At 40.4% G+C, this 27,327-nt stretch overlaps 2 protein-coding genes across 5 annotated transcripts; both read left to right on the top strand.

The window, feature by feature from the left end:
• Positions 1–6,685: 6,685 nt before the first annotated feature.
• On the top strand, positions 6,686–24,940 carry LOC121595706 (voltage-gated potassium channel subunit beta-2). 4 transcript variants are annotated; one of them, XM_041919878.1, is made up of 13 exons: positions 6,686–6,768; positions 7,498–7,569; positions 7,759–7,859; positions 7,972–8,364; positions 9,069–9,247; positions 13,203–13,273; positions 13,484–13,717; positions 13,845–13,941; positions 14,040–14,167; positions 14,299–14,378; positions 14,463–14,729; positions 14,832–15,017; positions 15,214–24,940. In XM_041919878.1, the coding sequence occupies exons 4-13, from the start codon at positions 8,320–8,322 to the stop codon at positions 15,313–15,315; spliced, it is 1,389 nt and encodes a 462-aa protein (XP_041775812.1). In that variant the 5' UTR covers positions 6,686–6,768; positions 7,498–7,569; positions 7,759–7,859; positions 7,972–8,319; the 3' UTR covers positions 15,316–24,940. The 4 variants fall into 4 exon arrangements, with proteins under 4 accessions (XP_041775812.1, XP_041775811.1, XP_041775813.1 ...); XM_041919877.1 differs by having other exon boundaries at positions 14,463–15,017; XM_041919881.1 differs by lacking the exons at positions 6,686–6,768; positions 7,498–7,569; positions 7,759–7,859; positions 7,972–8,364; positions 9,069–9,247 and adding an exon at positions 11,057–12,236.
• LOC121595758 (putative mediator of RNA polymerase II transcription subunit 21) lies at positions 15,397–16,287 on the top strand. The gene is made up of 2 exons (XM_041919960.1): positions 15,397–15,400; positions 15,554–16,287. The coding sequence occupies exons 1-2, from the start codon at positions 15,397–15,399 to the stop codon at positions 16,285–16,287; spliced, it is 738 nt and encodes a 245-aa protein (XP_041775894.1).
• Positions 24,941–27,327: the final 2,387 nt, after the last annotated feature.

Genomic DNA, 27,327 nt, shown 5'->3' with positions numbered 1-27,327 from the left:
GGCTGTTTAAAATTACAACTTATGCACCAAAAAATCTTAACTAAAAGTTGGGAGGCTACGGAAAATTTCAGGTCAATAAAAGCAATGAATCAAAAGTTATTGCAGTTCGAAGTTGAAAAAAATACCCGGGTATCCGGTTGCCAACTTAAAGGTTCAACACTTTACCATTTATTTGATGCAAGTCGTGCAGGTTTTGTGATTTAGATAATCAGAACAGTAATTTATTCTTACTTGTTCGGGATTTTAAAATCACGATAAACAAGTTATTTTTCTCTTTAAATGCTGCTGAAAATAGGTACATGTGTCCCCCGAGATACGACTGTATTTGGGACCGAAAAAATGTCCCAAAGCAAGGCGTAAGTCGAAAACGTCGTATGTCGAATATCTATGAATACTAAGTTTATAACCGAATTTGAAGAGTTGGAATTTACGATATCGTGTATTTTATTTGAAATAATGTTCGATAATGTAATAATTATATTTTAAAAGCCGTACACAATATAGATATTCAAGATAGGGTAATTGTGAAATCTTTGGAAATGTGTGTATAGCGATTCTTCTTCTTCTTCTTTTTGGCTCAACAACCGATGCCGGTCAAGGCCTGCCAACCCACTTGGGGTTGGCTTTCAGTGACTTATTGATTGCCCCCCATAGCAGGATAGTCAGTCCTACGTATGGCGGCACGGTCTATTTGGGGCTTGAACCCATGACGGGCATGTTGTTAAGTCGTACGAGTTGACGACTGTACAATGAGACCGGCTACTCATTGTGTATAGCGATTATCAGCCCAGAAATTCAAAAAAATACATCAATTTCTTGTCAATGACAACTTTTAACTGTCAAAATCAAAATCGTCGTATCTGCGAATCGTCGTAACTCGGGGGACGCCTGTACATAAAACGGCTGATCATTGTCGTGATTTCGCAATATTTGATTTATTTTTTTATAAACCTGTACTAAAACAACGTACCCAAACATACGTGAACATAACTAAATTTAATTGAAAAAAAAACCAAACAAGTTGTAATTCAAACATGTCAATTATAAATCATGGAAAAACTTACTCCTTGATTCGTAAAAAGCAAATTAATGCAAGTAGGGGAAGGTAGGTAAAGACGGACACTGCGGGTAAGCTGGACACTTCTCATAAATGCATCAAAATAATAATTTTCGAAAAAATCAACAATGCAGCATCCTAACTTAAAATTAAACAACATATTTGAGAACATTTTTGGCATAATACATGCAAAATTGGTTAAATTCATGAATAAAACAAATTTTCAATCGTGCGCATCCTTGTGGATCTAATTTGATTGCTGCGGGGATTAAGCTTTGTAACTTGCATTGTTTATATTTTCGAAAGTGTTATTACATGAACAATTTGTCATGATTGTTTAGCAAAAAAAGTACGAGAATGAAAGAATTAAAAAATCTTGTTTTCTACTGGTTTAAACATCCTGACATCAAAGCGGGAAAGACGGACACTTTGTTGTAGGGAAAGATGGATACCGCATTTATTGATTTATTTTACTTCTTATATCAATTGGTGATGAATAGATTTCTTCAAATACCTTAAATAAGGGTTTTTTTCGAAGCTATAAACCAATCAGCAACTAGAGAAAGTATTGAAATAAGCGAGAAATAAAACACCGGTCAAAATAGTAGCCATTCGTTATGCTATTACTCACTCGACGCTGAAGGCGCTTCATGAAATCCATTATCTTATCACAACTTGGACAACTTTAAGCAATAAAAAGATGAGGCATTGATACGAAATTGTTCAGGAATAAATGAGATATTCTATGGGATTGCAAATATCAAATGTTGAATTTTGACATGGTGGAAAATTGATTAAACTATTAAAAAGTCCCTCAAAAATACTGGGGTCGTGGTCTTTTCACGGAGTAATTTCCTTAAAAGAATATCTAGTCAGTTGTTCTGTAAGCTGGAACAACGTCAGCTGTAAGATATTTCAATAGTGCTTTAGATGCTGTATTTTACGATATATTAGAAGCGGTGCTTACAATTCCTAAAACCACGGCTGGATGAATCGTCGTTGCAATAGGCCAAGAATTGGTTTATAAACGTACCAGGCGTGGGAAGCGATAGAATTTGTTAAAATACTTTAAAACTCTTCATTTTCCATCGTTTTTACAGGTATCCATCTTACCCTTCATGGTGTCTATCTTTCCCATATCAGGTGTCCGTCTTACCCGAACATTTCAAAACTGCACGAAAAAAATCATGTTTTTCATTCATGAAAAAAAAAACGCAAAAATCGATGAAAACTTAAAAGTTTCAACACATTTTCTGATAAAACATGAGTGTAAGATAATGTACGCACATTTTCATGGTCGTTGCACTTATATATCCTTAGATTTTTACCATTTCCCTTAACGTGTCCGTCTTTACCTACCTTCCCCTTAGGGCTTGGTACTTGTTCCGACGCAGCGTATCGCAACGCATTGCGTGACGCAAGCTGGTATCTGTTCACTGCGTTCTGCATGGATGTGTCAACACATTTTACAAAGAAAAACATTAACAAACAGCAATAATGCCTATTATTTATGTGCTTTACAACTGATTATAATGGTAAATAACAACTGTAGAATCCTTTCCAGTTGTACCCAAAACAGTGCAAAGCATGTTTACGTTTTTTGCATATTGTATACTGACCCGCACACACCTGTTTTGCAGAAATTACGCAATTATTTTCTCTACATTTATTTTGTTTTGTTTATAAAATTATTCAGTAGTCCAATTACAAGCAAAATTGCGCTCGAAACAATTTAACGTGAAAAAATATCGATTTTCACCCGATATGGTTAAATTATTTTGACAGACGCATCACGTCGTGCGTCGGAATAGATTTTTTTCTACTTTGACGCTGCGTCGGGCGTCGTTAACGCACGCGTCTGTCAAATCCCATACATTTTGGCAAAATCGCAACGCATTGCCTCGGAACAAGTACCGCTCTCTTAGTCGTTTTGATCTACCCATCCAAGTAAGCTTTTTTCAACTCTGGACACAACCTAATGCCTGAAACAATTCAAGATCTCAGGGTACAAGGAATTCTAATCAACTTCATTTAACAGATGGTAAGAGACTGACGGTAAAAATAGAAAAACTAACACGTGGCGACATCTATTGGTGCGTAACCGCCAGTCGAGCTTTCATAGAATTGAAAGTTCTCAAGTGCCACAAATCTACTAAACGACCACTAAACGGGTTCTACTCAAGCTCTCAACCTAAACGGAATCTAAAAAGACTTCGTCATTTATTTGAATTTATAGGCACTTTTAAATTACGCTGTATAGAAAAAAAGTTGACATACTACAAATAAGCATTACATTATTAACAACGTGTGGTGTCCATTATACCCCCATTGGCCACACAAGTTTTAGTGACATTTTATACTGTATGGTTTCATATTATACTTATTTAAACAATACTATTAACACAGAAAATACAATTTTGTTCATTTAACGCTACAATTTCTTAAGTCCCAGAAGTAAAAATTTACATCGGCTGTTAATTAGAACCACCATGTGTTTATTTTTTTTGTTTTTTTAACAATTGACAAGTTTCTGATCAAAGAAATGTGACTCAAATATTTAAAACAGTTAATATAAATAATGCGTACTATTTTTTTCTTCAAAAAGTTATTCAAATACTCAAACGGCAAGGTGTCGATATTACCCGCAGTGTCTAACCAACCCTGACTTGCCAGATTTATTCTACTGTCATTGGGTCCTCTTATCTATGTTTGGACGTGTATCATGAGTAATGCGCCAATATAAGCCAGCAAGCCTTACCTCGTTCAACAGTGTTAACCTTGACTTTGCGGATGGTAGTTTCACCTCTTTGTTGTTCATTAATTGTTATAGGACTCTACTTGACTAGTTGACTAGTTTTGCCAAACTCATTTTGGGTTGTGGGTCGGTTTACAGTTAAAAATGTTCCCACGTGCCGCAGTTGAGCGGATGGGTTAGCGCAGCTTGAGTATTCCAGTTTTTTTATATTTAAAAAAAGATTAAAACAAAAATAGTTCAATGGGTCAATAGGAAGAATCTGCAGGTTTTAAAAATTCAATTTATTAAAAAATCAAATAATTAATGACTAATAGGGCACAAATATTAATATTTTTTTTGTCAATGGGTTCTCTTTTGCCCACTGCACCACATGGTACTTGTGATCGCGAAAATCACTAAACACTTATCCTTGGACCTGGAATCAAATGTACATGTTTTCGTAGCCTCCAAACAAATCATGCATGCCAAATTCTTCTCAAGACATTTTTGATTATGTAGAAATGAGAGAACAAAGAAACAACATCATACTGAGCATAGCAGTTCATGATATTTACTCATACCTTCAGTTACCGTCGCCCTAGCTCGGAAATTTAATATTTCTAATGCATTCCAGATATTTGCCAATTTCGAGGCTTCATGAACAGTTCTTTAAACCTCGCATTAGCATATTGTCTTCGATATCGATGAAGATATTCTTCGGCTCACATGTGAAAAATCCGACCAGCATCTAAAAAAACTCATGCAACTAATAGCCAATTCAATATATTTTCAGAACTAAATAATGGTCATTTCATAGGCACACGAAGTGCAAATGCAGCCTTTTGGAAATGGTTATGATTTATTACAATCGCTCATAATTATAGCAATGCATCGGCCAGAGTAGCCATTTTATTCGAGATATAATTCGACCTTCAGTCGACCTCGTAAAATTCACATCCTTTTTAAAGTACTTGGTTTTCCAAGATTTTTTAATGTATCGGCCATATTTTTTGTAGACTCAGAGCTAAATAGTTTCCTATTCAATGAAGTGAAGAAAGCGGTATTTCGATACATAATATGCGAAATATCCAGAAAGCCTCAAAGCTAGAAAATAGGTGAAAATGTGAGCTGACCGACTATGAATGTTGTTGGCAATATTTAGAATTAACATTGTATAGCGTCAGGGACCGTCTCGTGGTACAGTCGTCAACTCGAACGACTCAATAACATACCCATCATGGATTCAAGCTTAGAATGGACCGTCCCCCCGCAGCAAGGATTGACTATCCGGCTGCGTAGTTATGAATTATGCCTCGAAAGCCTGTATAGACCGGCATGTCCGCGTAGGACGTTACGCCAAATATAAGAAGAAGAAGAAGCGTCAGAAAGTAGGTCAGTTACCAGCTTCGAGTTTATTTTTAACCATCTTCTTGCTGGATAAAACGTTGAAATAATAATATATACACCAAACGTTATACTACAAATTGTTATATTCTAAATTTAGTAGATGTCAACAAAACGCACACTGCTGCTGTGTCATTTCATACACCCCACAACCATGGCCAAGATAAATAGAAATTGTTGCTAGAAAAAAATCAAATTGGTTTGAATTCGGTTAGTAACAATGTTGCGCTAGCTATCAAATCCATACATGTTGTCATCAACAATGTTGCGTGCAATAAGATTAGACCAATGCCTTAACTGCATATTTGAGTGTTCGATATAACGCGTAAATAACTTTTATATTAAACAATTTCTGATAATTTTGTCAACTGTGAACAAATTTGAAGATACAATCTTATACTTGAAGCATCGTCATCATCAAAGCATCATCAAACTTGTATCGAAGTTCTTCGTGTGAGCACGTAGCGCATGGCAAGAGAGCGATGAGAGCAAATTTCTCGTACAATTGTTTAATTGCGATAAGTGGCTTTCTCGCTCTTGCGCCTTCATTTATTTGTTGTCACCTAGACACTGGCTGTGCTGTGGCAGACAAAAGTTGTAAAAAAAAATATTTCAGCCAAAAATGTTTTTTTTTAAATTAATTTGTTGTTAAATATTTGATCGCAAACAGAAATAAAAATGACTAACCTTTTTTTTCAATAATATTGCCATTCTATTCTATTTCCTATTCATACACATTCTTACCACATTGAACTATCATCCTGTTTTCATATCCATTGTAGCTGCTCTAGATGGAGGCGCCCAGTGGCTAGTGCTCCATGTGATGGAGACGCCCAGTGGCTAGTACATAGTTTAACACTTTGACCGCCGGCATGACGTCACAGTTTTTGAGTGAGCAGGTAGCGCATGGCAAGAGAGCGATGAGAACGACACTTTCTCGTGCCATTGTTATCACTCTTTTGTTTCATTGCGATAAGCGGTGTAGCACATGTCGTTCTCGTTCTCTCTTTCCTACCTCATTCGTTATCAAGAGAATCACTGAGCGTCAGATGCAAAGCTGAACGGTGAGCAAAACCGTCATGCGAATTTATATGACACGGCGCTTAAAGTGTTAATTGTTTATTCCATTGTATTGACTTGTTGACGCTCATTAACTCAAAAATAAATCAAATATAGCTATTGGCAATAGCATATTAAATTGGATCAACTGACGTTTTGAATTTGCCGTGTTTTAAAATTTATCGATTCTTTCAATCCCCAACACTAGACGAGTGATTCATGTAGTGAGCACTTTTTTGAATATTTAAGATGATTTTTCAGTTGTTTCTAATAAAAACACGGTTTTGTGTAATTATTGTCCAGCATATGTCACGCGTATGACCAGCATAAAGACCACACTTCCAAATTCAATTGAAAGCCCGATGATAGTTATATTTATAAAGTAACGGTTTTGTGGCGCATGCGTGCGAGCAGCTTCCTCGGTAAACTCAGGTCACAAGAGACATTCCGTCGGTCGGTGGTTCGGGATTGTTAGAAAATTTCAGTCGTTTATTTTGGCCAGAAACAAAGTTATGTAAGTAACAAAAAAAATACACACAGTCGAGTATAAACTGTTGCTTTACCGAAGCCATTTGCTTGACATCGGTAGCGTTCCGTTACGGATCTGGGTGTTGCGTTTCATGTTTCGGGCCAAACCCAGATTGATCTGTGTTTCATCGTACGTGGTTTAGTGTCGTAAAGAATTCTCGTCGATCTTTGCTGGTTGGTAGAGAAAGGCCTATGTTTTTTTGTCTTCTTCTTCTTCTTCTTTCTAGTCTCTCACTCTCACCCTTGATAATTGGTATCCGTTTTCGCATCATAATTTCTGTGGCATTTTCTGTACCAAAATAACGTGAATCTTCAGACAGCAGAGGCATCTGGTCGACCATTTATACCATTTCAAAATGTGCGACGGGAGCTTCTTGCGGAGAACCGCTTCTTGCGGAGTAGTTTTTGTATATAGAAAAAGAAACAGATCCACCCTTGAAAAGTTTTTGCATTGATTCCATCTGTGGCAAAAAACACGCTCACACATACACACACACATACACACACCTAAATAGTCCCGTCTTTTGGATAAAAAAGTCAATGCCAAATGGAGTGGCAGAACTAACTGTTGCAAAGTGTTTCGAATAGTGCTTCATTTCTATAGTTTTGGTGTAATTGATGGTTTGAAATTTTGCTTATTTTGCTAGTTTAGCAGAAGAAAAAAACAAATAAAAGACTGAAAAGAAAGCATTTCATCTTTACTCTCTCGTTGTAGTGAACATCAAACTGGCTCATCAGTTTTGGTTCTCATTTCCTCCGCCAGGGGCGTCTGGTGGGAGCTCTTCAAGTAAGTACAATAGAAATAATTCTCTTAATGTACAGAAAAAAATAGCTGCTGAATATTTGTAACTCAATTAGGCAGTAATAGCCATCTAATTGAGTGATAGTGTTTGAACAAATCTGCCAAGTCAATGCAGGGCAATAAGCATTACTACCTACTTTAAAATTCTTTTCCAAAATCACCCCCTCCACCCAGGGCAAGCCGATGAAGAGAAAGCAAAGGAGCGACAGAAAAATGATTCCGCGGATAGAGAACAACACCACAAGCAGCAGAAACTCGACGCCGCCAACTGCAAGGTACGTCACAACAGGTGTTTAATGTCGAGATTTCAACAGCCATTTTCAAGGTCCATTCCTATTCGAACTCCGGTTTGCATTTGCATTCGTTTTGTGTTTTTTGTTGTTGTAGCGCGAGGCACGGGAAATAAGGCAGCTTGACAACGAACTGTTGAATCAGCGCCGAGCCCAAGAAAGGGAACGACAGGCACAGCTCGGTTCGGAGCGACAGGCGGCAGCACTGGCTACTGGTACGACGGCGACTGTGCCTGTCGGTACTACATCACCACCACCGTCGTCGACCGTATCGGGTGACAGGACGTTCCGCCAGGCCGAGCCGTTCTATGCAGAAAGCAGCATTTCGACGACACCTGGCCGGACGCCACCGAACACAATAGCGGAGGAGAAGTCTCCTGTGCTGGCGGGTGTAAAAACTCCATTGCTTGAGGACACGTCGTTCGGTGGCACCAACATAACTCTCATGGAAACTTTGCAAACGAGTGCCGCGGCGGTAACACCAAAGGAGGTAATGTAAAATCATGTTCGGCTTTGTATGGCTCGGTCGTTTCAACAGGTGCACACCAACACACACACGCACACCTGTTGGCGAGAAAGCAATAGCTTGCCGTTTAATGTTTATTGTTGTACCCTTTACCCGGTACCATTGTACCCTTTACCCGGGTGTGTTTAGTATAATTTCAATTAAAAATTCAATTTTATGAGTCATCGCCGTTGCACCTGTACCGTCCAAAAGCCAAAACATTCGTAACGTGACAGTGCCCTTTTGCTTTCAAAATCTTCCTACATGTGATTACTGTACGCGAAGCGTATTGGCATAACGCCAAATTCACGAATTATGCAAACGGTCGCTTTCTCTTGGAAAGTTCGTTCCGTCGTGCCGTACGGGGCATTGCAAACCGACTGTGCACGACAGTAAAGCAAAGCTAATCGATATTGATCGCTCAACTGTCAAGGGACTTTTGCCCAACAGCTATAGTAGGACGGCAACGGACAAAAAATCAATTATGGTATACCCTTAAATGCACGTTTACGCCGCAAGTTGGTTCACTGTTTTGCTCAAATAACAGTAAAAACAGGCGGGTAGATCTGGAACAAAATTTACCAACAACGAAAAAAATGCTTTCAAGTTGCTAAATGTCTGATTTTATTTCATCTATGCCTATACATCAAGCGTAATAAAATTATTTCTTCTGTCTGTCTCTGTTGCAGGAAGAGCAGCGCAGTGCAGCAGGCGTGCTCGCGGCAGCTTTGCAAAAAGTACCACAGGAAAAAGGGCTTCCTGAAACATCGCACCTGCAAGACTTTCCCAAAGGTCGCCAGGACTCAACTGAAAGCGAAATTTCGACAATATACTCTCAGTCACAATCGGATGCCTGCCACAAGATGATGTAGGTTTTGTTTCGTACTCGTTTGTAGTGATTGGGTTTCATTCCTTAGCATTTGGGGACAAAACAAATCTAACGATAGGAGCGCATCTGATCCCTTACATTAGGGATACGTCTGCACAGTATGATTTTTAATTATTAAGCATCTAAAAATTCGTTTGTTGCAAATTCGAGCCTATTTGAGATATTGCCTGCTCCATTTTGGCTTGTTTTTGTATTCGGTTCTAAAACCGTATGATAACACTCACCTACCCACCGTCATGCTGCATATCCGAGCAGCGTTTTGGTGCAATGGTTCATTCAAGAATGGCTGTGCGTATATGGCTGTGCGTATATGGCTGTGTGAATATGTATGTACGCATGGTACCACTCTCCGCTCTGCCAACGTCATTCCAGCGAGAGGTAGCAGGCTTCGAAAAGGATCGCTACGGTAGTGTTGGGATAGTGAAATGAACACAAACAAAAAAAGGAAAGAAGGAAAACTCTCTCTCTCTCTCTCTCTCTCTCTCTCTCTCTCTCTATCTCTCTCTCTCTCTCTCTCTCTCTCGAAAACTCAGTGTTTTCCAGCTCGGAGAGAATAGTGGCACTTCGTCGGAGCGCTGTGTCAGTGGAGAACGCAATGAAATAAACATCATAGGACAAGAAAATTCAATGCGTTCTCAGCGTTCCGTGTTGTCGCAACGTCGTGTTTAGCTTCCGTCTTCGTAAATGAAGTGTTATGTAAAAGTGTGAATTATTATTTATTTCGTTTCCGGTTTGGTGTCTAGTGGTGTCAATTATTCGACCGTGCGTGTCTGTGTGTATGTGTGCGTGCGTGTGCGTGCGTGTGTGTGTCCGGTGTCATTGTGTTCATACATGTTCAATTATTTAATTGATCCCGATCCGTCGTTAGCATAACGTGAGAAGGAAAAACGGTACAATAATTAATGTATTCGAAATGGTGACTTTGCTGGTGGACGACACGCCGAGGCTTGTGATGGCAACGTCTGCAACGATGATGGTGTTTGGTGTGGTTTGGTGGGGCCGTTGGGGCAGTGGATGATTGTTTGCTCGATTCAATTCAATACCATCCGTGCTGCGTCAACGGCACTGAAGCACGGTGGACCAGGATATCCTTTGTTGTTACATAAGCATAATTATCCCTAAGTTATTCATCGTCAGAGTTGCGTACCTGCAACGGAAATCGATGCTGGTGCTGGTGTGTAATGCGGTGCCGTGTTTCTTGTGTGCCGCATAGGAGCAAGTGCGACAGAAAAGCCCCCCGCTGCTGTAACGGTGACGTGGTGAGAAAAATCAATTTCAAATTCACAATGTCCTTCAAAACGCATGGTGATTGTGCGGTTTTCCTGATGTTTGGAGGTAAAATAAAAAGAAAAGAAAAAACAACACACACTCACGCCATAATCGTGTGAAACGTGTACGAAAAGTGAGATCGTGCTTGATATGAAAGAGATAGCCTCTATGAAAGAGTCAAAATAGCACGATATAGCGAGGAAAAATAGAGTGTTTCTTTGTAGTTTGAATGCTGCAAAACAAAAGACGCTAATATTCGACAGCGAAATGCTCTGCCAGTGTGAAATTGGGCATGAACTAACATCAAAAAGTACCGCAGGATAAAAATTGCAAAGCAACAGAACACGTTCCGGCGGTTCTCATATCCAATGCTACTTCTATTTTATCTTTTATTACTTATCCTCTAACAAACTCTGTCTCCTTTTCTCTATCTCCCTCTCTTTCTTTCTCTGACTCTCTATATTTTCAATGTTTTTTTTTCTTTTTTGCTTTTTGTATTTATCTCCTTCCCTTGTTTTCCTATTTGGTTTGTTCATGTCAATGTGAAAATCAAATTTTTCTCAGCATTGCGATTTTTTTCTCTATCTCTCTCTCTCTTTCTCTCACACAAGTGCATCATTTCGCTTTCTCTTACTATTTCTCTCTCTTTCTTATTATTTTGCCATTCTGCAACGCGCTTGCCATAACCATCCTAAAGATCCTTTGTATATTTTGTCTTCTTTATTTTCTTTTTTCTCTTTCTTTCTCTCTCTCTCACACACACAAAAACGCACACACACTTTCTCTCTTTCCCTATTTCTCTCTTCTCTATATCCCCTATCCCACTCTCATCACCCAATTTCTCTCTCTCTCTTTCTTTTGCTTGCTACATTGCTCTCTGTCAATCCGCATTTTCACATTGTTCTCCGTTTTATAATCTCTCACCGGTCATGGTTTTGCAGCTCTTTTATCTCTTGCCGCGTGTTCGTGCCTTGTCTCGCTGTGTGCTTTAGTGCACACAGGGCATACTAAGTTTGTCACTCTTGCCCTCAGGCCGTCGGTTGGCAAGCATGCGATCTGGGACTTTTCTCAGGCGAAAAGATTCGTGCTGTCGCGCTTCGAAAAGTAGTGCAGTTTTACTCGTATGCGACACTTTCCGACTCCTTTCTGGTGCTGCAGTAGTGTGATTTTTGCAGCGAGATCCAGTGCTCGCACGACGGGACGGAATATCTGTCTAGTGGTGCCCGGTACGCGTTCATTCGACCCGAAAAGTAGGTGCCGTTTCGTGCGTTTGTGTTAATTTTGTGAATCTCTCGGTCGGTCTCTGGCCAGCGATACGGCTAAAACTGTCGCACACTGGCTGGTACAGAGCCGTACTAATCAGCTTCTGCTCGTCGGTCTCGTCCTGCCTCGTTCCCCATCTTCATCACCTTTGTCGTCGCCGTTACCACCGTTGCCGTCGTTGCCGTCGCCGTTGCCTTCACCACCAGCCACCAGCCACCATCATCGACATCAGTGTCAGTTCAAATTTTCTTTATACCTTGATCACCTAGACACGACGATAAGTGAAGTTTGGTGGAAAAAGGAAATTTTGTAGGAAAAAAACGGACATTTCCGGTATGTCGATCGTGTTATGTAATGTTGCTTCAAAAACTAATAACGACAATAACGTTAACAATGACAATATTAGTGAGGATTCAAATCCGGTTACAATCTACAGGTACAAATTCCAACAAATGGATCCGTCCGAATGACGGCAGTGCGCTCACGGGGAGGGTGGTGTTTGTGGACACGGTGAACTTTTTTTTTGTCATTACAAATGTCGCGCTGAGCTTGTCGGGGAGGAGATAGCATACGATTTGTGTGTCGATGTGTGTGTGGGCAAAGTTGAAAAGTAAAGGTACACCACGGCCTATGAAATACCGATGGCATCACATCAATTTAGTTTGCTACCGCTTGGTGGAACCACATACAGCACTTATGCGTGATTTTCACGGGTGATGTTCGCAGCAGAAATCAAAGTTGACAAAAAATGTTGGGTCATAGGAGTGAATTCCCATCATTTTGCGTTACCTTCCGTTTATAATTAGATATGCTAAGCCGCGGCGGCCAGAGTACGGTAACATCGGTATGGTTAATATTAGCTGCCGCTAGTCGGCTGATCTTGCTTTTGGTGAACCAAATGTTCCTAGGAATGGTTGACGTTACTATTTAACAAATTGGAAAAATCTTCACAGTTTGGCATTCGATTCGGCCCTACCGCCATGGGGTAGATTGATTTGGTAGAATGCCGTTTTTTGTTCAATTCTGCAAACGAGATTACCGAACACTGTCGGTTAGTTGCGATTGTTGCAACCCGGCGAAGGGAGGGAAAACTTATCAGCACGTTCACACTTTTAATTGGAATACTAGAAACCAATCTCATCCCTCTCCTTTCACGTAGAATTCCTCCACGAGCGTAAAATTGCTCACAGACACGAAAACAAGAATCGAAAGTAATTAAACTGACCAACTGGTCTATATCCATCCATTCACGCTCTTAATATGATCTTAGCCGCGTTACGTACCGTACTTAATTATTAGAGCAACAGTAATTAATTAACTTCTTTTCCGTGACCCTATCCATCCCGATATTCCTGCGGTCCCGCGTTCCACGCAATTCCCTTTATTGATCACCTTTTTACAGGTGCCGAGCTCCTATAGCTTCACTGGATTGCATGGAGGAATTTAGTGGCACGACTGCTCAGCTTGATTTTGGTAAGTCTGTGAACAGAATTCAATCTTTATTAACGACAATCACGAATCATTCCCGGCTTTGGGTGTATCGACCATGTGAAAATGAAGTTGCAATCAACAATATTGGTTTTGTAGTCAAATATACTTGGGAGAATATAAAACTTGATCATTAATGTCTGTTTAAAATAAGCTTTACATTGTGCATCTTCTCTCTCATCAACACTTGATCAGGTCGTTCCACAAGTTTGGGGTCGAATCCGGCCATCCAGATACGCAGCAATGCGACCACAACGCCTGGCTTGCGCTACAAAAATCTCGGCAAGAGTGGCCTGCGTGTGTCGAACGTTGGTCTCGGCACATGGCCCATTTTCTCGCCGGGCGTTTCAGAGGAGCAGGCGGAAGCCATCCTGCGTCTGGCCGTCGATAGCGGCATCAACCTGTTCGACCTTTCCGAAGCGCACTCAGGTAGGCAGGGAGTGCATGTGTGTGTGTGGCTAATGCGTTCCCAAAACGGAAACGAGCCGCGTCGCTGAACCATATGCCATATTGTATTGTAACCTCTATCGCCTCCTCCCTCCCCCTAACACACCAGGTACACGTGCGGAAATAGAGCTGGGCAAAATCATTCAAAAGGCAGGATGGAAACGGACCAGCTTCGTCATAACAACCAAAATTTATTGGAGCACAAAGTAAGAGCGCTGCCGACGTGTTGCAGCATTTCGCAGATGAGTGCGTGCATGGAGATCTATTTTTAATATTTTTACCATCGGTTGTAATCTTTTGCCAGATCCGAAGAGCGCGGATTATCGAGAAAACACATCATTGAAAGTGTCCAAGCGAGCCTGCAAAGGTTGCAGCTGCCGTACATCGACGTCATACTGGTGCACAAGGCGGACTCGATGTGTCCGATGGAAGGTGAGTTTTTTCTATTTCGTTTTTTTCCCACCCCGCATTCATTAATGGAATGGTGCCGCCAAAGAGGCCGAACCGTAGTTCGAAAACGGAATGCAAAACTAATGGCTGTTTGCGTTATGAATTGGTTGCAGAAATTGTGCGAGCAATGAATTACGTCATATCGCAAGGATGGTCAATGTATTGGGGAACGGCGCGCTGGTCACCGGTTGAGGTAAGGTGGAACACCGTTTACACCGTGCTGTTTGCATTGTACAGGCATAGAATATAATTAATTCAACCGTGTACTGTTCCGTAGATCATGGAGGCCTACACCAACTGCCGTCAGTTTAACTGCGTAACGCCTATCGTAGAACAGTCGGAGTATCACATGTTCTGCCGGGAAAAGGCGGAACTCTACCTGCCGGAGATGTACAACAAGATCGGGGTCGGTTTTATGGCTTGGGGTCCACTGTCCATGTATTTGGGTGATGCCCAGAATGGCGAGAAGCTCTGGATACCGAAGGGATCGTTGAAGAGCAAAAGCCAAAGCTACTCCTGGATTGAGGACGAAGTAAACAAAGAAGTAAGTGAACGATCCGCGACCAGACCGCACTGTAGCGTACATATCTGTGTTCTTTTCTTTCTATTTCTCCTCCATCTGGCGGTTATGTTGCATTTGCGCAAGGATCTGCAGGACGAAGCACGCCGGCTGTACGACAAAGCGCGTGACATTAGCAATCTGGCGGAAAAGCTGGGCTGCAATGCGGTACAGCTGTCCATTGCGTGGTCGCTCAAGCATGAACCGGTACAGTGTTTGCTGCTCGGTGCAACTTCACCCGAACAGCTGCACCAAAGCCTGCAAGCGCTACAGGTAAGTGTGATGGATATGAGGAGGGTTGTCGCTATACCGATATTGAATCGTTTTTTAATAAATAAGTACGCTTGCACCTGAGTCCATAGCCAAGAACAGCTTGATAGCTTTTTTACACTGTATCTTGTTTACAGACAGTGATTTTGGGTTGAAGTTTGTCGTACAATAATTCAATTTTGGGTCACTCAATTTACAGTTACTGCCACGGCTATCGACCGGTGTGATGCTGGAAATAGAACGCATCCTCGAAAACAAACCGGTGCGTCCACCGCCGATATCTACGCTTGCGCTTCGGTGACAATCAGCCTGCCCCCCGGGGCCTCCTAGCGAAAGCGGAGTTCCGTGTGGGGCAGAATCGCCTAAAGAGGAAGACATTAGCATGGGTGAGGAGCAGAAAGAATCGCAAAAGATTAGCTTCTGCGAAATTCAGTGACAAAACGAGAATTTAGTAACCAGTAACCAATTTGTAAACGTCGTCACTAGTGTTACGGAACGTAGCTCAACACTAACGCTTCAAGACCGCTGCCAAACACCAGCAGCACAGCAGCAACAGCAACAGCAGCAGCAGCATCAGCAAACGCATCAACAGCGCCGGCTGTCCGGCTATCCACAGCAGCCGCACCAGCCACAGCCTCAGCAGCATCAGCAGTATCAGCAGCGTCAGCAGTGCAATAATCAACAGCAGCGAATGCAAAAGCAGCTTGTAAGGCACCCGAAGCTTTGGAAGCAGCGGAATGACCGAAGCGTGCTGAAGCCGAGCCTGCTAAGCCTGGAGTCGCTGAGCGTTAGTTTGGAGAGTCTGTTTTTCGAGCAGAACGGTTTAGATAGCAAATTTAACAATTCCTCCACGGCAACCGGTACGATGCAGTCGACAAGCAGTACGGTTAGCACTACCAGCGAAGCTACTGGGCTGGCTGAGGACAAGCAGCAGGCACGCCAATTAGTAGACTGCTTAAAGTCAATTGACAACACGTTGATGGGTGAGAAACGAATTAGGTATAAGATTTCGTACAGCTTCAAATCGCTGGACAGCAATTGCAAATCGTTGTTCAACATTCTGCGCGGCAAAGGTAGCGCCAACGGGGTAGCACCTGCTAAACAGGCACCGTTGCCGGAAGATTGTAAGCAGCCGACGCCATCCTCCAACGCACTCGTGACTGCACGGCACGTACACCAGAATGGGTTTCGAATGCTGTTTAACCGTAAGCTGTTGAGTGATCGCAGGGACAGTGTCCTCCTTACACCCTGCGTTGACGTGATCGAGAAGTAGAAGTGGATGCAAGGGTACACTGAGTCATGAGGGTCTTCCACTGTTTAGCTCCCACATGACTGGCTCAATCTTCAAAGCAATCGACGTTTGCAGAACGTTTCCTGAAATTGGGGAAAAGCAACCAGGTGGCTGGTTATGTAAAGCTACAGCAAAAAAAAACTGCGGCTTTCGGAGTTTGTTGTCTGCTATTTCCACTCATAAATAGTAGCAGTCGATGCGGTGGTTATCAGACGCTTTGTTGACGTGGCACAGTGAGTTGGACGTCTTGGTGATAAACAGCAAGACGTTCAAGAAATGGGAACAAGGCGAAATATGCAATTGCAACAAACACACAAAAGTTGTTAACGTCTATACTTATGATGTTAAAATTCTTATAACTATTATTCACAGATTCTTATCGTTGTCTCGTAAGATAAAAGCTCTTCGCTACGAAGCTTACAATAAGAAGGTGCCGATAATGAGCCAGCGGGCAGTAGACCATTTTGAGGGCAATATCTCGCAAGTATAGTAAGCTTTCTGATTATGAAAAAAAATACCCACACCCACACAATCTTTCGCACATGAAACACACATTGAAACGCGGTGCGCCGAACGGAAACAAGGTCGAACCAGTATAGCTAGTAGCAGTGGAAACGAAATGCGTTAATTTACTTCTAACCCTCGGGCGAAAGAATAGCCTATAAAACGATAATTCTATTTCTAAGAAAGAGCCTATACCAGTAGAAAGAAAAACTAACAACAATGTTTCAGAAACTCACTCACTATCTATATACTTATACTCGTATCGTTATAATATGTTGCTTCCGGATCTGCTACGAAAGGCTCGTGATTGATAAAACATATAAGCGGAAAACAAACAACTAAAACAACAACAAAAAAGATTACCATTAATCAAACAGCCTGAAATAGCCTTTACGTACACTGTTCAAAGGCAAACCGTATAGCGGAACGCGAGTTAAAGCAAACTGAACGAGGAGATAACTATGAAAGATAACAATGCAATAGCTGAACATTGAACACACACGCTCTATTACACAAAAACCATTAACTCGCTCTTTGACTACCGCTCTCGATTTTGCTACCAGCATACTAATGAAAGCAATTTTAAAGGTACAGCATATCATCATTAGTTAGGTTTAGAGGTGATAAAGGACAGCAAATAATTTAATGTTTTGCATTTAATGCATCATTTCTTGTCAAATCTCTAAACGTCTGAACGTTTACTCGAACCGGAACAGATGGGTGGTTGCTTCACCACTTTTATATACACTTAGTTGATGTGTAACGGGATGGCTATGTTTAATTATTTTCTAGATATGCTGAACTATACACCATGCAACACCTTGAGATTAGATATGTAAAGCTAAAATAGCGATATGAACGGGTGAAAAGCTTAAGCCAAGTCACTAATCGAAACTTCATTGCTCACCGGGTGCGATCGAGCGTGAATTCTGTTTAGCAAAAACTGCTGACTTTAGTAGGGAAATTGTGCTCATGTAAATTTAAATTATAGATTTCTATTCCCTCATTAACACCTTGGGAATCTGGAAAATAATTAGTTTGGCGTGAGTAAGTAACTAAACTTACTTAATTAGTTCCGACAGAGTGGCGGTGATACAAGCTGATGGAGACGTAAAATCAAATTTAGATGACGTCGAATCTGTTTTGCCAATCGGAATTATTGAACAGCTACAGCAGCAACAACATCAACATCAGCCTAAAGTGATTTTTACAAGTATCAAGCATATGAGCCGCAGTATCGATTAGTTAGATAGATATAAAGTAGATTAAGGAAATGGACGCGATATGAAAGTGCTAATGCATATTTTAGGGAGAATGCTACAAATTACTTAGGACATTCTATTCTTTCACTTTTTTTCGAGCTCTCCAGTGGCTACATGAACATAACATGAAAAGAAGAGTGAAATGAGTATGGAATGACACCATTACATGGGGAACGGATTACAATAGCTTGGATTGTTTCGAGGTCCGTAAGCTACCCCAAAAATGCTTTATTGACTATAATCGCGATAAAATGAAATGAAACATACGGCAAAAGCTAACGATGCATTGCGTGGTATACTATAACAGTCAACGGTGGTAGCAGCACAATGGCCAAAAAATATATTAGCAGCAAGCTTAACTCATTTGTGAAGAAGAAATCAAAACAATGGAAAGCATCCGTCAACATTGCGACTAATGAAAATTTAACGATTATTCCATCCTGCTCGAGCACTATCCTAAGCTCGATAACAAGTCCTTGTCGAATGTGTTTATTCATTGTTTATAACAAGGAAAAACTTCATTATTAAACTAACAGCCGATAAAGCTGTGTAAATTCAAGTAACGGCAAATTGACCGTATGCCAGTCGGAAATGAGAATTATTTCAGTACAACATATGTAACAAAACACAAAACAAAAGCGAATAATATAAATAAGCAAGCACCCCCAAAACTAAATCTCTAATGGGGGTAGAGGTAAACAAAAACAAACCAACTAAATTGAAGCTTGTCGCCTACAAACAGCAACGCCAGGCTGTTGAAATGAACAGTAAACCAGATGCTAAGCACACTCGTCTCACTCGTTCGAGAACTCGTACGGGAAGCTGGGCGTACGGGATTGATGCAGCATGGTGCAGCACGTAATGTCTGCGCAAGTTAAATTTTTTGCAATATCATTCTAATAGCAATGTAGTTCAACTAAGTTAAAATGAAACTCTTTCCCGGATATGAATCTGGACGAGAGCATTAGGAAAAACAAAACTCGAGAATAATACAAATATATATATATATATATATATTTAATGAATAGTATATACATCTTATAACAACAACAAAAGAAAAGTTAAAGCAAACAAACAATAATTTTACTATCTTCAGCTCTGCCAAAAGTGCATCTTTTAGAATAATTATAAATCAAAATAAACCAGTGGGACATGGGGAAATCGACACGAGGATGTGAATCTGCACGGGGCTTCTCTTTCATGCTCTACCAATTCGTCGTATTTAATGGAGTACGTATCGATGGAATTATATGTTTAGGGGCATGTGGTTAGCAATGTGAATGTGCAGGAACACAAACACAGTGATCCATCCTGATATTTATGTATAGTAGCAAACAAGAGTAACGACATAAAAGAACAACAATAACAGAACGATAAAAGTCCAGCTCTCTTATGAAGTGTTTCTACTACTTTAGGTATATTCATTTTGAAAAGGAATAAAAAAACGAACAAACAAAGAAAACAGCACATTTGTTCATCAAATAAAGATAGCGCAGTCAACACGAAAACACTAAACACAAGTAGATACGATTTAAAGCAAAACACGCTAAACCAGTTGGCAGTCATATAGTGTAGAAGCGTACAGCGTTGTACTGCTATTGTATGTGAATGTAGTGGGAGGAATGTGAAAACAAACCTCAATCGAATGCGAATGGCACGTGATGTAATGATGTAAACGCAATGCATAAGCAAAACCCAACCAACATACACACATATTAGCGGTAGTAGCAATAAGTAAAACAAAACAAAAATAAAACAAAAAAGAAACAAAACTAACGACACCAATCGTAGCAATTCGAAGTGTTCGAACAAAGTTAAGATGAAATTCGGTAGTACGATAATGAAACTAAACGCAAGGAGTGAATTAAAAAAAAAACAAACAAACAAAACAAAACACTTACATAGCGAACAAGCTTAACGAGCGTGTTGTTTTCTATTTTACAAGCCTTTTTCACTTAGCACGTGCCGGACACATGGGCTGTTACTGAGCAACAGACATGCTATACTCTTACTACTACGGTTCTGTTAAACCAAGACAAAACCCGTTGTTACGGACGGAGACGCTAAATAGCTAGCTTTCTCTAGATAGCATATTTTATCGGTTTTTGCTTTGAGCACTACCTTTACTCTACGAGCCTGTCGATAGTAGTATTTTTTTTTTAAAACACGTTATACCTACATATATTTAAACATTAAATGATTCAATATTTTCTCACAGCCAGGCCAGCCGACCGGCTGTAGTTCATAGATGGTAGCGGCATGATTCTATACAAATATAATAACGTGCATAAAACGAACGGGCGTGCATGCCTTTGAATGTAGAAAGATGCTGCCACATGTATGGCCACATGTATGGCTCATAAAGAGAGAGAGATAGAGAGAGAGAGAGAGAGAGAGATAGAGAAAAAAGGAAGTGCAAGGAGGAGACGATTGCAGCCAGGATGGACACGTTACTAGATAACACAAAGAAATTGCAACTACCAGCATCCATACTATTTAAATGCAATCGCTGAAGAGTAAAACTGCAACTAAATGAACAGCTAGTTACATACCTTTTCAAATTTTTCTTCTGACGCGTAATGATGGGATTTAAATTTAATGCAGAACATGCGTACTAATAAAACAACACTTAACAATTGTGATAAAACAACAAAACCGAACACTACAAACATGCTTGTACATCGTAATATAACGTTTACTTATTATGCACACTAAAACGGAATAGAAACAAAGAAAACGAGAAGAAAACACATACATAAAGGAAGAGAGAGAGAGCGAGCGATGGAGAGGGAGAAAAGAGAGAGAGAGGGAGAGAGAGGGAGAGAGAATAAGAGATATTGAAGAAATTCACATAGCAGAAAGTTTTCAACAACAAAAAATCAACGAATAAAGCAAACTGTTTGCAAAACACCTACTTCGGGATTTTATCAATGTCCCAGCTATTTTTTGGATAGCGATCCATTTTACAACTACAAAAAACACTGCTGTTTGGTGCGTCGGTCCAGCAGACACAGTTTCAAACAATTTTGGAATTTTCCTTATAAAAGATTCCATTCCTGACCAAAGTGTAACAAAAGTTTGAATAGTGGAACACCATCTGCCACGTAAATTTGACGATAACATGAAATCAACCATCCCTGTTAGTGTGTTGTGTTGTGTTGTGTGTGTATGGATTTCCGAGCAGTTCGCATCACAAACACACGAAATGTTTTATTTGTTTTTTTTCTTCTACCCATTCGTTAAGTTTTTTAAAGAGTTCAATTCGATCTGATTAGAAAACCACAGCCATTAAGCTATTGTAGGAGCACGCGGAACCGCATCGCAAGAACACATAGATAGAGCGAAAATGGGCAAAGATGCCCTAGATTAAGTTCGACACAGTAGTCACGAGAGCAATGAGAATCCTCTTGATTGTATCCAGAGTCAAGCTAGGATATTTATCCACAAAAATAAACAAACAAACAAACAAAACAAACAATGGTGTATATGTATACAAGCATATATGCGCTTGCAGATAAAAAATCCAGATATAGGAAGTTTCTTCTTGAATCCGAGTTTTCTCAGTTGAACGAAACCGTTTTAGAATAAAAATTATGACATCCTATTACTGCTTTAAACTTGTTGAAAATAATAAAAACCCCACTTAAGAGATAAAACAGGCTTACGTAATAATGCTTGCGTGTTGATACTCAGTTTTGGTTTTTGTTTCCATACCTTACTTTTACACTCCATGAACTCGACAAATTAAATTGATTTTGATGCTTACCATAATCTTAAAATTCAATATGATCCAGTATTGATTCTCTATTACAGCGGTCGGTAAATTTTTGAGGTAAAGGGCCAAATTTATTAAATCGCCAATAGTTGCGGGCCAGGAAAATACATATTTTTTGCACCGAAATTATTACATTGCACAATTTTATAAACAAAATAATCGATGTTTTGAAAATTCAAAACAACAAAGCAAGAGCAAATATCGCTTTTTGATGAAACACTCCTCCCATGGTGCAATAATTTGGGGAATATTCTAAGAATGATACAAAAGTCTTTACGACTGAACAATTATTGAGGCTAACGTACATTCAGTAACTGCTTTACGAACAAGTAATACCATTTCAGACAAATTGATAACTGATTACTTAAAAAAACAAGCTCTTAAAAATTATAAAATAGCTCTATTAAAATAAGCTCTTTGAAAATCGTTGTACTCTTAACAAGCAACAGAGCGTAAACTTGGTGCTCGTAAATAGGTTCTACCTATCTTTCAAAATCAGACAAATCTTTTCACAGGCCGGATTTAATGTTGTAGCGGGCCGGACTTTGCCTACCGCTGCTCTATTAGCATGCTGTACCATCCTCTCAAATGTACGAGCTTTGAATTCACTCAGTAAGGGCTTTGAATGTGGACGCCTAGAAGGTTAAAGGGGTGTTCAGGGGTTCGCATAATTTTGAGACACTTTCTTCACTGTTTCTCATGAAGAGATAACTTTAAGTGACGGGAACTAAACTCTACGGCACCATTTTTGGCTAGGTTCATCTGGAATTTAATAGGAATAAGCGTGTCCAATAAGTGTGCCATAGAGTCGCCCGATCAACTCGCCCGATATGCCCGTTGTGGGTTCAAGGTTCATACGGACCGTCCTCCCGTAGATTAAAAGGTTAACTTGCATGGTACTAATAAGTTTCGAAAGCCTGTGTAGGTCAGCATGACCGCGTAGGTTGTTACGCCAAATAGAAGATGTGTACCATCAGTAGACATAGCAGAACAACACTACACCTACCTATTGAGAACGATTGGCAAGCATTTTCCAAAAATACCCAGTCTTCAACACTGGGTTAACGCCATTATTAAAAACATCCGAAAATATCAAATATTTGACAGAGTCTAACCAAGCGGATTCGCGCCATTCGTAAGCGACCCGGAGACGTTTCATTACGGGTCGACTCGTAAGATGCTAGTAGGTTCAGTAGGTGCAGGTCGTTGCGGTCACTCTTCGGCTATGTTCTTGCAAAAAATCACACCGATATCGTTTGAAATCTTGGATCACCATACATATATGAGATAAAAGGGATGAAATTCATACAGTCCACCAGTGGCGGATTTACACTGCAGGAAGCCCTAAGCAGTAAGAATTGTTGAGGTCCTCTGTATATGATTACCGGGTGGTACCCGTTATCCGTCTTGGAAAATGTAACATTTGAACTTAAATTTTGTTACTGCCAAGGGGGAGGAGTGCTCTGGGTTCGACTAGCACAGGGCCCCAACGTCCATCGCCCACGAGGCCCTCCTTGCTGATACTTACATACTTATCCGCTTATACGGTTGTAGCGCTACCGCTTTGCGGTCCTGGCTGCCTCAAGAGTGTCCGAAACCACTCGCGGTATCTCGTCTGCGGCCTTCGTCTGCCAGTCCGTTATACAGTGGCATATTCGTCCGCCTTGCTAATACAGTGGCATATTCTATCAACTATTATAGATGCTGGACTAAAGATCCGCGGGCCCCTCATCGACGGCAATTGCTTACTTTGCTTACCGTTAAAATTGCCACTGCAGTCCACTGAAAGTCGGACAGTCTTCATTTCAAAGCAAAATGACCATGTAGCTTGCCAATATTGGCTAATTCGGTGCTAAAATCATTTTGTATCAGTTAGTATAAGCCCATCAACTATTTTGAGAGGTCATCATCGTATTACATAACCTAGGCCAAGCGCTCTGTTAAATATTAAAATAAATATTAACGGTCAATTCGATGGTACAGTGGTGCTTTCCGTCAATCCCGATAGAGGACACTATCGAAGTGGAGTCGTGCTGATAACGATCGGGTCGAGCAATCCCGATAACACGAAAATTCCCGAACGTGGCAAAGGTTACGATCTTTAGCCATTCTTTCACCGATCCCCGAACCAAGCGACTGATTTTTTAGCTACAATAAACTAACTACGTTGCTTAAAAAACGCTTGTGTATTTCATATTTATTGTACATTCGGGTGAACGAAAGAATTCTGTTGATAACGTTTCAACATTCTAAAAAATCATTCGCTTTCGATTAATTAATTTTCTCCACATTGTGATCCCTTGCTTCACCCGTTGCCGGCTAATAATGATTCCTGAGGCAAATCGGAATCACCGTGCTGAAGTGAATACAAGACAAATTACTGTGCGAGGAAATAGGTTATAAGGATTACGCGCGTGTTTAAGAAAAGGACTACGGATTAAGTTAAGTTAATTGTGTTGTTTCCTTGCGCATCTCACCCGTTGCCAGCGATATAAAGTTCCTGAGGAAATTCGGAACATAGTTGTGCTGAAGTGAACTTGCAACAGGATAAGTGAACCATACAGAGGACTAATTCGTAGTGCTTCAATAGTTTATGTGAAATTATTACGTTTCGCCAAATGGATATGAAATATGTTGTTTCAATATGTGTTGTGTTGTTAAAGTTGCTTTGGATAATCATTGCAAATGATTTAGGGAGAAGTGAATCGCCATTTCTATCGGGGGAACAAAAAGGTCATGCAGTGCACATCAACCAGGCAGGGGATGGCAACCTATTAGTGCGCAAGAAAATATTCAGGCGTAAAAGAGCTAGAAGAAAAATAGCAAAGGATAGTTCAGGCATTTACCCCAAAATGCCAAAAGTATGTGCGGTCGTGAACAAAACACCCAACTGCCACCATCGAATTGTACCAATAAGAGTGTTTGCCTGGCTCGCAAACACTGGGGCCAGTGTTAAATATTAAAATAAATATTAACGGTCAATTCGATGGTACAGTGGTGCTTTCCGTCAATCCCGATAGAGGACACTATCGAAGTGGAGTCGTGCTGATAACGATCGGGTCGAGCAATCCCGATAACACGAAAATTCCCGAACGTGGCAAAGGTTACGATCTTTAGCCATTCTTTCACCGATCCCCGAACCAAGCGACTGATTTTTTAGCTACAATAAACTAACTACGTTGCTTAAAAAACGCTTGTGTATTTCATATTTATTGTACATTCGGGTGAACGAAAGAATTCTGTTGATAACGTTTCAACACGCTCTATGGCCTTAATTGGCCAAATACCGTTCATTATTTAGGTAGAATAATTACTGCTTCGAATAGGTTGATTATTTTTGTTCCTGGCTTGGTTCCTGACAATGTTTGAATATGTTAATAACATGAATCGTACTTATTTTTAGAAGATTGATTTTGTTTTGTTTTTTGAGTTATTCTAAATAAATTATAACCTAAAAATACAATTCTAAGGATTCCTTGACAGTTTGTCTTTACCTTTAAACAAAATGTAACTTTCTTACTAGCGTAAAACCTATACAAATAAATTGGTTATAATCGATAGCTTTGACGCGGCCTTCTACCATTTTGTTTTTTTGTTCTTATCCTATAACAAATTTTACAAAAAGGTTCTCATTTTCAATCTCTCACTATAGAGCGTTACTTTTTCACTCTATAGTGAGACGTTGTTCGTTAGTGAGTTGATGTTAGGTGCGGATAACTTGGATGCTTTTTGTACCGTGTACTTGCACCGACATAGCGATTCATCGATGTAGGCGTTGGACAAAAAACGACAAACCATAAACAAACATATGTATATGAAGTTGTATAAGGCCGCAAATACACGACGCAAAAAAAAAAATTGTCGAAGGGAATGTCCCAGAATCCTCGGTTATTGTAGGACGTGGACGTGAACCACTTTGGTCACCGACAAATCAGGATCAGTACACCGCCGAAGACTCCAAATAGAATTGGCTGCAGCGAGCTGTCGAGAACCTCAAAGCGCTACGATTTATTAATCAGTACCTGTGCGAAAAGACGACGCGGAAGGCGCTGACGATGTTTCCGAGTATGCCGCATTTAGCCAACTTTGAGCAGATACAGCCAGACCTGCTACAATGCGCCATATCCGCTGCAGAAATATTTTCCCTGGTGAACGTGAAGCACTCTTATGCTTTTGATGTACTGGACAACATATTATTGTAGTTAACGTGAACCGATTGATCAACGAGCTACAAATGGTGTAGGATGTAATTACCGCAGCAGTGGACAGCTACGGGTTTACAAAACAATCAATCCGAGAGGAGACACATACTGGACAAATATTTTTCCTTAATGGTCCTGGTGGCACTGTGCTCTAAACTATTTTTGCGTACACGCCAACTTGCTGGACGCTGGAACAGTTCCTATAACATCCGTGTACAGTTAGCACAGGCTGAATTGATGAAACAGGCATCACGGATCGTATGGAACGAGACATCCATGAGCAGCCGCTATGCTCTAGAAGCTCGTGCCTTGGATCGCGTCCTGCAGGATGTTATGGGAAATCGCCAAACGTTCGGTAATAAGGTGGTTCTACTATGTGGTGACTTTCGACGGATACTGCCAATCATCCCGCGTGATATTAATGACCAGGTCCTGCAGCAGTGCATCCAACTGAACCCAACTGTTGGGAAAATTTAGGGTATTGTGTGTGCGGGAAAACATGCGTATTCAGACAGCCCAGACTGTTCAAGATGCTAAAGAGCCGAAAGAGTTCGCATAATTTCTGCTCCGTATCTCCGTACGGCATATGATATTCCCGGGTTTCGATAAGGCGTATGCCAAGATACCACGGGACTTGATATTACCTGGAACATATGAAAGGTAAAGCAAATTTATCGCAAACAGTGTGAACTTTGATTAAAAAAAATTATTTATTTCAACAGGTACACCACCCATAATTTAATTTGTTTTATATTAAATAGAAGAAAATAATATAAGCATAGAACAAAATTTGTTTACAAAGGATCCAAAAACGAAATTATTGAATGATGTAAAGTTCTTATATACCCCCCAATAAACGTTGCGTACGACGTAACAACATGCCCGTCATGGGTTCAAGTCCCGAATAGACCGTGCCCCCATACGTAGGACTGACTATCCTGCTATGGTAACAATAAGTCACTGAAAGCCAAGCTCTCTTCATTAGTGGATACTGGCAGGCCTTGACCGACAGCGGTTGTTGTGCCAAAGAAAAAAAAAAAAAAAAAAAAAAAAAAAAAAAAAAAAAAAAAAAACGTTGTGTAGCCCTGTAACCGGGCCATTTTAACTAGTCCTATAACAAATTTTACAAAAAGGTTCTCATTTTCAATCTCTCACTATAGAGCGTTACTTTTTCACTCTATAGTGAGACGATGTTGGTTAGTGAGTTGATGTTAGGTGCGGATAGCTTGGATGATTTTTGCACCATGTTGCTTTTCTTGCACACTTTGCACCGACATAG

This window comes from Anopheles merus, chromosome 3R (assembly GCF_017562075.2).
Source record: "Anopheles merus strain MAF chromosome 3R, AmerM5.1, whole genome shotgun sequence".
NCBI lineage: Eukaryota > Metazoa > Arthropoda > Insecta > Diptera > Culicidae > Anopheles > Anopheles merus.
Note: the sequence above shows the minus strand (reverse complement) of the source record. Positions and strands in the feature narration are given on the sequence as shown.